The sequence below is a fragment of the Rhea americana genome, unplaced genomic scaffold (genome assembly GCF_003343005.1).
Source record: "Rhea americana isolate MKP2758 unplaced genomic scaffold, rheAme1 scaffold_35, whole genome shotgun sequence".
NCBI classification, from domain to species: Eukaryota; Metazoa; Chordata; class Aves; order Rheiformes; family Rheidae; genus Rhea; species Rhea americana.
In genome coordinates this window covers 542601-555789 of record NW_028186479.1, presented here as the reverse complement: position 1 = coordinate 555789, position 13189 = coordinate 542601, and the positions used below count along the sequence as shown (strand labels likewise).

The 13189-nt window shown below is 41.8% G+C and overlaps 1 protein-coding gene across 2 annotated transcripts in view; it reads left to right on the top strand.

The window, feature by feature from the left end:
• The first annotated feature begins 7376 nt into the window (after positions 1-7376).
• The window catches only part of TOP2B (DNA topoisomerase II beta), a 79317-nt gene continuing 73504 nt past the window's right edge, over positions 7377-13189 (top strand). For both annotated transcript variants that reach the window (XM_085311769.1, XM_085311767.1), the window contains exon 1: positions 7377-7860. In XM_085311769.1, coding sequence (XP_085167895.1) covers positions 7807-7860 — 54 coding nt within the window. In that variant the 5' untranslated portion in view covers positions 7377-7806. The remainder of the gene's footprint in view (positions 7861-13189) is intronic.

Below are 13189 nucleotides of genomic sequence, written 5' to 3'. Positions count from 1 at the left end.
TGAGAGAGTTTTGGGGCCTCTAAGGAGTGTGAGATCCAGGAGCCAGAATTTTTTTCAGTCTTATGTTTCCTTTGAACAGTCCCTTTGAACAGCTCCTTGCTCACTAAATGAGCAGGCTACCAGACTCTTTGATGCTTTTGTTTTTATCCTTCTTTGGAGCTCTGCCTTTCTCTGCACATCTATCCTGGATGCTTTGCAAACAAGGCATGGTTGGCAGTCCTGTACTGCTGCACAATATACACTTGTAGCCTCCTTCTGTTTTTCCCTTTGGCCTTTGCACAAACTATGTGCATGAAGTGGCTACATCTTAATGACATGTTCTACCTCAGTGGTTATAAGTGGAGAAGACAATCTGCCTCTTTCTGGTCTTTCCTTATAGTCTCCTCCTCTTGGTTTACCATGAGAACCATACAACTCAGTTTTGAGACAGGAAGTGCAAATGCACATCCTGACATAGTCACTGATGATTCCAGTCAAAATGATGGTTAAATTGAGCCTTTTCCATTTCCCTTGAAATTTATTAATCMTATGTCAAACCAGAGATAATTTACCAGAAGTGATGGCACTGAGTTTTAGCTCAAAAGAGCAAAGTACCATTTCTTTAGACATTTCCCAGAATAGTGGGTTTCTGTTGTGGTTACATAAGTTATTATCCCTGTCTAGAGATTCAGCATGTCCACAGATGCCTTGTATAGTAACAATTCACTTACCATCCTGTCATCTCAGGAATGAGTAGACATGGCTTTCTACTATGAACRAACAGCCTTGAAATCAACTCTGGATTGACTGTGCATTCCTCGTAGCTGGGAGGCTAGAGAAATACCCTGGTAATGGGAACCTTCAACTAGCAAGAAGAGGTTTGCCAGGTAAAGGTTAATCACCACTCCCATTTTCTTACCCAGAAAGTCTTTGGTGAACTGCTAAGGACAAAGTAACACCCTTCTGCCAAAAATATAACCACTTTCAGAAAGAGGAAATCACTCTTCAGAGGAAGCAGACATAACAAAGAATTTGGTAAAGGCATAGCTGCTGTCCTAGAGCTGGCTGATGTTCCAGGACAACTTTGAAAACACAAATAGTTTCTGCTGAGCTTGTTTTTCCTGAAACAACAGACAGCTTATATAACTAATGAGAGAGTAGATGCTGCAAAATGTGCTGCGTAGGTATTAGCAGGACTCCTGCAGATATTTAGTCTGTCAAAGTAACTCTGGTAAGTTATCAAGACAACATTCTGTTTTTGCTGCCACTGCGAAGTTGTATGTCTCTGAACCATGCATCTCTCTTAGATACTTAGTGTTCTTATTTATAGTTTGCACTATTTTTCATATCTGTATTTCTTTTCTTTCTTTAGTGGACATTCTGCAGTCATAATTTCTGGGACTCCTGGGATGAAGGGATCACTGAAGGGAACTAGTAAAAGGATGCTTAGCTTCCAAAGGCAGGCTAAGGTTTTTAGGAGCCACTGGTCTGCACTTTCAAGGGTACAGGCACAATTTTCCAATGCCGTTAGGCACTGTGCCTTAGATTTTCTGGGCTGCCTTCTTGTGCACCTGTATTGTGGAAGAGTGCAAGCTACAGAAGACAGAAGCTGTGATTGAGAGGCACGGCAGTTAGAGCACAATGGTGTGGAGGTTTTTTGTTTTTAATTCAGTGTATGTATAACTTCATTACAGTAAGCAGCAATTGAATTTTGGATAAAATAATCAGCTGAGTCACCCTTAATTATTTTTGTCGTTGATTCCCACAGAAAAACTAACAAGCAGGCATAAATAATGCTTCAAATTCCAGGCAGATCTTCCCACTCTGTCTCACAAATACTGTGCAAGACACAAAAAGCAAATAGGATCTTGGTCAAGCAACAGTATTATAATCAATAAACCTTTCATTTCCCCTTCAGAGAATCAAAAATCTTTCTGAAAGTATACAGGTCCTAAAAAGATCCTAAAGATGATAGTGGTTGTCAGGAATAGCTTCATGAGTCAGTTCTTCCATGGATAAGAAGATCACCAATTCTCATGGGGTGGTAGAATGACCATTGATCTTGATGTGCCCAACAAGCATAGCATACTGTCATACCTGCGTATCCTTGATCAGGTAGGCGTTGTGAACCACACGAGTGTCTAGACCAGGTGGAGACGATAGTAGTGAATTGTCCCCAGTGATCATAACTGACTGTAACACAATGAAGAAATAACTGTTTTTGTTGGTAACAAACTGTGTCTGCTGAGGCTGAAAAAGGAACTAGGGTAGAGAGATGGAAAGTAATAGGGTATGTTTAACACAGTGAAGATACAAAGGTGAGGAAAATCTGGCATGCTTTACTGTGTTCATCACTCTGAGCTAGCAGAAGGCAGGGACTTTCTGAATGGCATGTTATCTCCAAAACCTGGCTGGCTGTTTGCTTTCTCACTCCAAACTTGTTAGCAATGCAGTAATGGAGTTGATGATTCCTAGCATCCCAATAACTGCAGCAATCTCAGAATTCAGTAAAACTCTGCTGGTGGCAGAGTTTTCTCTGCCATTTCTGTATGTCCAGTACAAGTCTACAGGCACATTGCCTTCTCTATTCTGCATGTTTCCATCCACTGGTGTTGCCCTCCACAAGCATTTGTAGCCCATCTCACTGCCACCAACTCAAACAAAACAAAACAAAACAAAACAACAAAAAAAGAAAAAGCCAATGTTAATAGCATGGATGTTCATTTGAATATATATTGAGAATTTCTACCACTGGGCGGCTCAACCTCTTCTTCATCTCCATGCACCTTCTCTTGCTGTGGTAACTGTTAATGTTGACAAGTGCCACAACTTCCCTGTTCCATGGGAGAGAGAGTGCAGTGCAGGAGAAAAGGCAGATGGATCAGCATAGCGATTTCTAACATGACCTCCCTGTCCAGTGGGAGAGACAGCACGGTCCAGAAGTAAGCTGGTCAGGCCAGCATAGTGATGTCCCTGCTGTGAGCTTTCAGGTGCTCTGGCAAGCTCTCCTGGCGTCTCTGCTGCATCTCTCCTCCTGCATCCCCAGATCCTGTCAGCTGCAGGGCTGGAAAGAGAGAGAATACCCAGTTCTGACTAACGCAGGTTCCCATGGTGCCAAACGATGGGCTGTCACCTAATGATCTGCTGTCACTGTCACATATGCTCACAGCCTGCCCCTCTGGAAGGTTCTCCATATCTTGGCAACCACACAGTGATTCACAGGTTAGCTATAGGAGAGTCATAGGAGGGTAAACAGGGTTTAACCTGTCCAAACCCTATGCCAAACAACCAGAAAATGGTGTGTTATTCTTGGAAGTTTAAGATGGAAATGGCAACTTGATAGTGACCTGGTGTTTTTCAAGAAATTGACTGTGGAACAAGCTGACCCCAAGAATAACTACTCACAAACATGCCAAGGATATATCAGGCAGATGAATAAAGGCCTGGACACAGTTCAGATGAAGGTATCAGGCTGTACACTGACAGTCAACACAGAGAAAACTATGAGCATAAGCTCATGTTAATTTAGCAATGTTGTTGAAGTGCAGTTGGTGTATGTGTGGCTGAACTGGGCTAAATTTATATTGTTATATGATCCAACAGTAGATAGACTTTTCTTAATTATCATGGAAGCACAGCCTGAATATCATTCAGAATCAAGGCAATATAAAATCATTGATAAACATTATATAATTGTACTACCACAATCCTATTCAGTGATTTGGTTGGTTATGTAGCAATTATTTTAATGAATTATAATTAAATTTTCAAATGCGTTAGAATATGGAAAATACTTTCTTGCAAATATAAACAGTTGATAGTATAACACGCCCTGTTTGTTTGTACCTTATTACAGCTATATACAATATGGAATTTATAGTATCATATGTATCAGCATAGTTTCATAAGTATTTCAGATTAAAATATGAAGTTACACTATTTTGTTCTGTGTAGTTTGCACGAAACTGTGCAAAGCTGTATGCACTTATTTAGGAAAATGGCTTTATTTGAATATGTGTTCTCAGAGCGGATAAATGTACAGAGTTTCAGAAACAGGCAAGCCCAATGTACACAGAACAAGTTTTTCTGTTCTTGAAGATTGATGCCAGGAAAGCTTCAGAGAAAGAGAAGTTTTTATTAAAAAGGAAGCAAACTAGAATATAAACAGATAGGAAGTCAGTACATACTAAGAATAGAAATATTTAAGGATCATAAATATGGCTCTCTGTTAAAATAACTATACAAAGTAACGTTATGCTGAATATGTTGCTTACTAAAGCAATAATGAAACCAGTATTGAAACTGGTTTAAGTAAACAATTGTTACATAAATCAGTAGGGTACTTCTAATTATATTATTAATAGAGTCTCCAGCCTTGAGACTATGCAAAACTCTAATGGAATGAAACAGGAATTATACATTTAGCACCTTCAGGTGATTATTAATTTTAAATATCACATAAGTATTTCACATAAACTGATAGGATATAATCAGGGCAAGTAACATCCTGCAAATAAATGTTATGGTGTGTAAATTCAATTCATGCTTGAATTCAATTGTATGTTTGTTTTATCAGGAATCACCTGAAACACTATAAAAAACCTAGTCACTTCCTTCAATAAGAGGCATCAAGTTCCATAAGAACTTTCCCACACAATCCTGCATGGCTAGGAATGCAACCACTCAACATATATGCTTAATTTTTAAGCAATATAAGTAGTAAACCAGTAACATGCTGTACTGTGGCTACAGTCTCCCAGGTAGTGTAGTATATAATAAAATTTGAGTGAGAAGCAACCTGGACAAAATATTTTCAAAGACAAATACAAAAAATGGAGAAACTTCAGCCTTTCTTCCAATATTTAGATTACTCTAGCATGGCATGCAGACTGAACATGTCTGAACCATGCACATTTGAAAATCAATAGCTGCCAAGAAGCTAGAAACTCCTTCTGTCTTTCTATAATGGATATAGAGTCGGCTATCTGCAAGCTAGATCGCTATCCTCTACTTGGCTCAAGATAGATGAGTGCAAAACCCACACTTCCCACGCTAAGAACAGTCTATTTACTAAACAGCTTGAGCTAATGGGAACATAGTACACTAATGTTTGTGACTTGTTCTGCTTCTTTTGCTGTATTCATTCACAATTCTCTACCAGTACAAAAAGCTTTGACAGATACATTTTTACTGTTTTCTCAGGACCTCTCAGTATTCATTGCAGCAGCCTTGATTCATGCCACCTGTTTCATTTTAACAGATTCCACCTACAAATTTGAAGATGGGAGAAAAAAAAATCTTACCAGCAAGCCCCAAATTCTGAAATCCCAGGCAGAACCCTACCACTGCTACCTTGCTCTTGTTCTGCGAGAAAGAACATTTCTCATCCTGCCTAAAGTAGGAGAATACAGCCTCCAGCTCAGAGGCTGCAATTAAACTAGACTGGAACCTATCATCCTTTTTAAACAGATGCCATTATTTTCTGTAATCCCTGGGCAGCGCTTAAATATTAAGGTGATAGGCTCTTTAGAAACTGACAGAGTAAAATTATGCTGAAATAGCAGTATTTACTAGAAATTATTCTGATCTTCCCTTAGGAATAATTGAACATTACAACTGACTCCTCAAAGGCAACAGTTAGGTTTCAATCTCTTTATTTCATAGGAAAAGCATTACAGAAAATGAAAAACTTTAAATTACTACTATGCAGTTGAAATTATTCTCTTTAGATACAAATTTGTCTACCAACTCAGATGCAGTGTTGCTACTAATCCCTCCTTTTGTGACTTTACAGTGGGAATAATTCAAGAGGTGAAATAGGCTAGGTATTAGTGTATAAAATAGTTATATTTGTTTTTATTGTTGGTGTAAAGTGAAAATACCTTAAATTTGTCTTAAACTTGTACATATTTTTCATGCCTATACCTAAAATAAATAGCATGAATTTAAAGCTTTATACACCCACCATTTAGGCCTAGGAAGTAGTTGCTAAGTAGCACCATAAGGTATTTTCTCAAAATGGCAAATAGAACAGGGTTGTGTACTGTGTACAGATCAAGGTGCTTTATTATGTGAACCTCTAATAAAGCAAAGTCTCACTGACCAAAAGAAGCTTTAACCAGTGATACCCAAGAGCAACCACAATCATAGCAGGATAAAGTTGTCTTTTCCCTGCACCAGTTAAGACACAGGAATGAGARATATGGAACTCCTTAGGCTGATTGCCGTGGTCCAGAAGAGGGCAGTGGTTTATAAATACTCTCTTGCTTGGAGAATCAGGCCTTTAATTCTGTTTGAACTGCAGCACAATCATGAATTTCTCGGTGAAGTTGTAGAAACGGCYGCAAAGGCAGAGGATGGTCACAGAACTGGCAGAAATGGGGCAGTTAATCTTTACCYTCCCAAAACATGTATGTTCTACCCTCTTACCCACTATGATCTAGGATGCCTAACTTGTCCTCCACACAGATCACAGCATCTGTCTTAAAGACTAGGAAAACTGAAAGACTACGTGGCCTTGCCAAACTGGTGAGCTCCCCCTCTGAACCACGTTCTTTCAAGGGCTTATTCCTCACCCGAAATCGAAGCCTTTTGTCCCCAGCACAAAAAGAGCACGAAGTAGACGGGTGGAAAAGCCCAGTCCCCCCAGCACGCAGCGCTACGCGCTGAGCAGTCCCTGCCCCAAGGAGCCGGCAGTGTGCACGCCGATAAGAGAGGTCAGTTATTTCCCCCTGCGGTGCCCTCCCATCGCCGCTTCGGCGCCTATCTCCCCTCCCGCCCTACTGCGGCCGTTAGGGCTTCCCTCGCGCCGCCCCTCCCCCACGGCGCTCCGGAGCGCCTCYGCTCGGAGGCACGTCTTCCTCCCTGTTGCCACCCGCAGTGACGTCTCAGGCGGCCGCCGCTGCTCTTCCTGCTTCTCTGATTGGCCGGCGCCGCTCGCAGCGTGCCCGCCTCCTACGCGCGATTGGCGGGGGAGGGGACGGGGGGGGGAACACTGAGCGGGGGGAGGGGAGCCCGAGCCAGCGGCGCTGAGAGGCGACCGCGGCGCTAATGCCGGACGGGGGCAGCGCAGTTATTGTCTGAGCGCGGGGTCCCGGCCATAGGGGTTCCGCAGAGGCGGGGGCGCGACGCCGGGCACCGGGACGGGGCGGAAAGAGGAGGTGGAGGGAGGGCCGGGCCGGGCCGGGCCGGGTGTCGGCGAGCGGCGTGCGCGTGCGCGCGCGAGGGAAGCGGCGGGGGGGGGCGGGGGCTGCGCGGGCACACGCGTGTGGGTGCGCGCGCGGGAAGGGAAGGCGGGGGAGGGGACGAGGAGATTTTTTAAAAAAATCATTATTATTAATCTATTTTTTCGGGCCTTTGTGGCTGCGAGGAGGGGGGGGAGGGCCCGGGGACGAGGGGAAGGAGGGGGAGAGGGAGGCAGCGCGGTGCGGCGGCCGTTGTTGCGGCGGCCGGGAGGCGGAGGGGCCGGCAGTCCCTTTAAACTAGCGAGAGCCGCAGGCCCGGCTGGGCCCGCCCGCCGCGGCCTCGAGTTTGAGCGCGGGCGGCCGAGAGGCGCTTTTGTGCGGGCGGCGCGGCGCGGCCCTGCTCGGCCAGGCCCTGCTCGCATCGCCTCCCTCGGGGTGTTCGCCGCCGCGCTGCCCGGCATGAACTAGGCGGCAGGGCCGCGGCGGTGCGTGTGCGAGTGCGTGTGCGGGGGGCGGCGGGGCTCGCGGGCCGCCGCGGCCGAGCGCGGAGGTTGCGCGCCTCGCGGCGAGTCGCCGCGTCGCAGCTGGCCCTCTCGGTTGCCGCCTTGCGCCTTCGCTTCGGCTGAGGAGAAACGGGCAGAAAATGGCTAAGTCTGGAGGAGGCGGCGGTGGCGGCAGCGGGGGACTGACTTGGGTGGTAAGTTGTGGGGGGATGTTTCCTGTCCTTTTTTTTCCTATATCTTACTTTATTCTATTTTATTTCTCTTTTGTGTCCCTGGTGTGCGTGGAAAGAGCGTGCGTGGGTTCGTTTTTAAACAAGGAGAAAGAAACTGATGGCTGAGATGAAAAGGGAAGCTCTGTAGAGCCACTTGGAGAAGAGGTCTGGGGAGAAAGGGTAGAGGGTGAAGGTGGCCTGGGCTTGTGGTGGGAGGTTGGAGCCGTGGGGAGCTCATTGGGGTGCTTGGGACTGTAGGGAAAAAGTGAGTCTGGGAGTGTGCAGTGGGAAGGGGCCTAAACACCTCCAGTGTTGGGGGTGGCTGGTCAGCAGGGGTGTCCTGCAAAGTGAAGCATGGGGTGTCCGTCGCACCGTGGATATAATAGCTACTGCTTCTTGATACTAGAAGAAAATTAAGTCTTTGAGGATTACCGGAGATTTCATGTGTCGATCCCAGCCTCTTCCACAACTGTCTGAAAAGATGAAAGCAGAAGTTCTTAAGTTTCAGAAATGGGTAAAGAGGAGGTTTTCTGAGGCATTTATGGGATAACTTCATTATCTCCCCAAAGTTTTGCCTCTGTGGTTGAGAAATTTCTTACTGCTTTTCATGGTTTGGTCAAAAGTAACAAGACTTGAGGGCATGCAGGTGGTAAGTGACTCCAGAACTGGTGAGTCACTTTGAGAATAAACTAAAGTCCTTTGAGAGTGTTAACCTTGATGTGTGTTGTAGAGAGTTTCTGTCCTAGTTTGTAGTAATAGTGGATGCTCTCTGGTTTTGGTAAAACCTCAGGAATGAGGAGCAGAGATCACCCGAAGAGATCTGATTCAACCAATCAATAACTCCTCTGCCTTTCTGTTGCTCAGTATAGAGTTCAGAATAGGGTGACTTCTTTAATGTGGGTAAGCAGAAAAGATAGTGCGTCTTGATAGGTGGTGAGGTAGCTGCATCTTTAATCAGATGCATATGCTTTATAGAGCTAGGAACTTTAGTAAGTCTCATTAAAGAGGATAATGGCAAACTTCTTCAATTATGTCTTTCTACATCATTGAGTTGTTAAAAGGTTCTGAATTGCATTATTGAGATGAGTAAATCCTGTGTATACTGACAGTGGACTGTTATTATAGCTGTAATAATTACTGCATTTTGTGTTAGTAAATTTCTTTTTTATTCTAAGAAGCTGAAAGCATGAGGAGGTATATAAAAGTGAGGAAGTTTCTGGGTGTGCCACTTGAAATTAGACAGTTTAGATATCGGAACAGCTTAAGTAGAGAAGCTAGAATTATCCTTTCCTCCCTGCGGTACTATGTGATCTGTATCAACTATAGTCTTTGCATAGCTCTTCAGAATTAAGATTTTAACAGGCTAGGTTGGACTAAATAATTGAAAGTCTTACAGCTTATGTAGAAAGCTGCAGAATGAAGTGTGAAAATCCCTGAGTAGGCACTTTTAATGAAACTTGTTCTTAGATGTAATGCAAATGAAAGTATAGTGAGTCAACAGTCCTACAGCTGGAAGTAATCTGACTCTTCAGTCTGTAAAAGCAGAAGATATTAAAGTGTCTTTATCGTTTCAGAGTACTTGTAGAGAAACAATTAGAATTCAGTTAAAACTTAGTTTAACTCTGTTCAGAAGATGTTTTGGACTTTGTTTCTCTTGTGTGTCTTAAATGCTGACAATTCTAGGCCTGGCTTCCGGACCAGTTCCTAACACTACACCTGTTCAGTGGCAGCTGTAGATGACTGGCATGTAGAAGAGTGGTGTGGCGCTAAAATGGATGGAGTAGTAGCTAGAAATTCGTTTAGTGTGCTGGGCTAAAAAGATGTTGTTGGTTGAGGTGATGGTTCATGAATAGACCTGTTATGCTGGCCTTGAGAATGGGAGAAGTATAGAGCTAGTGACAGTAATAGTTTCAGCTTTCTGATTTTAATCTGCTTGTCCTATATCCTTACATATCCTTGCGGGATATGTAAGTACTTGCTGTTTAGTTACGAAGTTGTTTCGAAACTGTTATTTATTTATTTATGTAAGACTTCTCATTAGTGTGAGCAGTAAGGGGTGATTTGATTTTTTTTTTCTGCTCTTAGTTGTTTCCTTTGATGATACGAGTTAAACAATTGAAGAGTAACAGAAATAAGCCTAGTTTGAAAGATGGACAAACATTTAAAAATTGATTTAATATTTATGTCTGAAGCTACCAGATTCTATAGATGTAATTTGGTGCTTACATCTTGCTAAAGAGCTGTCTATGAAATTTCAGCTTGTTGATAGCTTCAACTAACTAGGAAATAATTATTYACAGTTTTGAAAGAGGAAAGGTATTTCATAAGGTACAGAATTTACCTTAAAGTGGATTTCATATTGAGAAAGTCATACAAGCGTTGGGTTATACCTACTTCTACTTTTAGAAGCAAGATATTAATCAAATGCTTATGGAAATAAACAGCAAATTATCTATGTTTTCAGCTACCTTTATGGAACTATGATGCTCTTTCAGGCTTTCTAGTGTAACATAATCAGCAAAGGTTAGCTGATAGGTTGGAACAACTATCAGTTGCCTGGGAGGCGTGAGGGAATAAATGTTTTAAAATGTTTACTAGGAAAATCATATCATAGTGTAACTGAAAATAAACTAGGATAACCTGTAACTTACAAACTATAGCAGTTACTTTCTGAGGAGTTTTTTTTTTTCTTTTGCCTGACTTGACTTTATTGAGACAAACCACAGCTTGACTCAAGTAATATCAGTAATTCTCGTACCCCAGTAATTCTGTAATAGATGGTAAAAGGTGGAGTTTTGGCCAACGGATTGATATTAAGTACTTTTTTGTGGATGATTTCCCAAGATCACCTACAAATGTGTTAAGCTATATTATGAGTTAATGTCCAAACATGAGTTCATAACTAGAGAAGCCATCATTGGTAAGGCATAATGGAAATTTCTAATGCTAGGAAAAGTGTCTTTTGAACAGAAGTCATTCTTATCTTCAGTCTTTCAGTGTGTTCAGGACTACTGAAAACGAGCTGTTGTAATAGTACAGTAATATATGCATATTTTGATTAAAATATACCTTGTGTCATGAAAGTCAAGTTTTTGACACCTGAAGTAACATTGTGAAGAGTGTTAACTCTAATACAGTGGTAATGCCCATGAAACTATTGAAGAACGTTTGCAAACAGCAAGTACGCATGTTCCATCAGTTACTTGTGGTAATGTTTTCAAAGTTTTCGGCACAACCTGAAGAGCTACATATACTTTATGAATGAAAGCTGAAACTCCTGAAAATAACTGAAGACTTTCTACAACATTACCATTGTCTACTACTTCAGTGAAAGGGGTAGACCTCAATTTTAGGGAATAGTAGCTATATGTGAAATATGTGTCATGCATTAATTTAACTCTTTTTTTTTTAGTTCTGGTCATAGATCTGTGTGCTTCTTGAATGGAATATATAGGTAGATGGAAATAGCGTGTATATTTTTGCATGATCAAGCAGGATCATATTTTTCTGAGTTAATACCTTAGCTGTAAATTGGTAAGTGAAAAGATAGCAAACTATTCAACAAATTGAATTGAGCTATTAATGCTTTTTAGCAGTTTCCAAGTTTACCTTGAAAATAACTTTCAATTAAAAAAAAAGTGTGTAATAGAGAAGATAGTGCTATAGACTCAACAAAACAAAATCTGTTAGAGGGACCATGTCCTTCTGTTAGCAGTTTGTTTTAAAACAAATAGCTCAAACTAATAAAATGATAGCTTACATTCTTACTTAGCTTTTAGTAATTTGCTTTATTTCAAGAGGATTAAAACAAACCTTTCTTTTAAATATCTAATGTCCAATGATATCCACAGACTGCAATAATTTACTCTGTACTATGTGGTTCTTGACTTAATGGATAGGCTTTTCCATCTTAAATCTGAATATGTTCTTCCTTGCCCCAAGTATCTGCCCACTATTGCTGTTTTCTCAGCTTCTTCCATTGCAAGTATCTGCCCACTATTGCTGTTTTCTCAGCTTCTTCCATTGCTCTGATTTGGGAGCAGGACCTTCTGAGTAGGGACAAGACAGGAATTTCTTTTTGCTGTCAGTGTAGTGCTTGGAGGAAGAGTGACAGGGTGCATAAGAACTGTGGTAAGTTATTGCTTGTGGGTATGGAGCTACTGGAGTGAGTCTGGTAAATGGCTATTAAGGTGATAAAAGATGAGAGCATTCCTCATATGAGGAAAGGCTGAGAGCTGGGACTGTTCAGTCTGAAGAAGAGAAGGCTTGAGATGGGGAGGGGAGGATCTTATCAATGTATGTAAATATCTCACAGGTTAGTTTAAAGAAGATGGAGCTGGACTTTTCTTAGTGGTGCCCGGTTGACAGACAGAAAGGCAGTGGGCACAAACACACACAAGAAGTTTTGTCTGAATGTAAGAAAAAATTATTTACTGAGGTTGTAACAGAGCATTTAAACAAATTGGCGATGTTGTGGAGTCTGCATCCCTGGAGGTTTTCAAAAGCCATTTGGACACAATTCTGGGCAACCTGCTGTGGGTGACCCTGCTTGAGCAGGGTAGTTGATCTAGATGGTCTCCAGAGATACCTTCTAACCCTAATATTCTGTGAATCTAGTCACGTAGGCTGACAGAGTTCTGTCTGGTTAGCACACTGTCTTAGAGTTGAACCAAGTACAAATAGTTCTGTACTTAAACTGAAAAGCTGAGTTTTTTGTTGAAGCTCCTACTCTTGAATTTACCTATACAGTACAAGATTGAAGCTCAGAATTATCTTTCTGTTCATTCCACTTCTCTGTCTGGGACAGGCCTTCAGCTGTTTCTCTCCTAGCTGAAGTTAGGCCTAGAACACAAGTTACGAAGAGTAACTTTGTATATGTACTGTTAGTTATTTTCTTATATTTCCTTTGATATATTGTGGTATCTACAGGGTGGGGCGGAAAAAGAAGACCTACATTGCTGCTGAGACGTTTTTCAGTGTTTCTACCTGACTTTTTATAAGAATAATTTTTTCTTTTGTTATTGTGCTGGACAAGAGAGAAGTGTTTTGTTTTTTGATTTGTATTGTATTGTACAATGAAAGGGAGATCTGTTATGAAATAGATGTCCCAGTATATTACTATTTGCTTTCATTAAATATAATGCAGTTTATAGGCTTAGGAGCTACATAACCTCTCAAAAACTGAAGGGAAGCTGCATTCCCTTCTGCTTGTTTAATTTCTGGTTCAGTTCTCCTTGATGAATAAAGAGGCTATGTTGCAAAGATACCTTAACTCTCTTGCATATTTTAGCATTATAGGAAAATGTCTGTG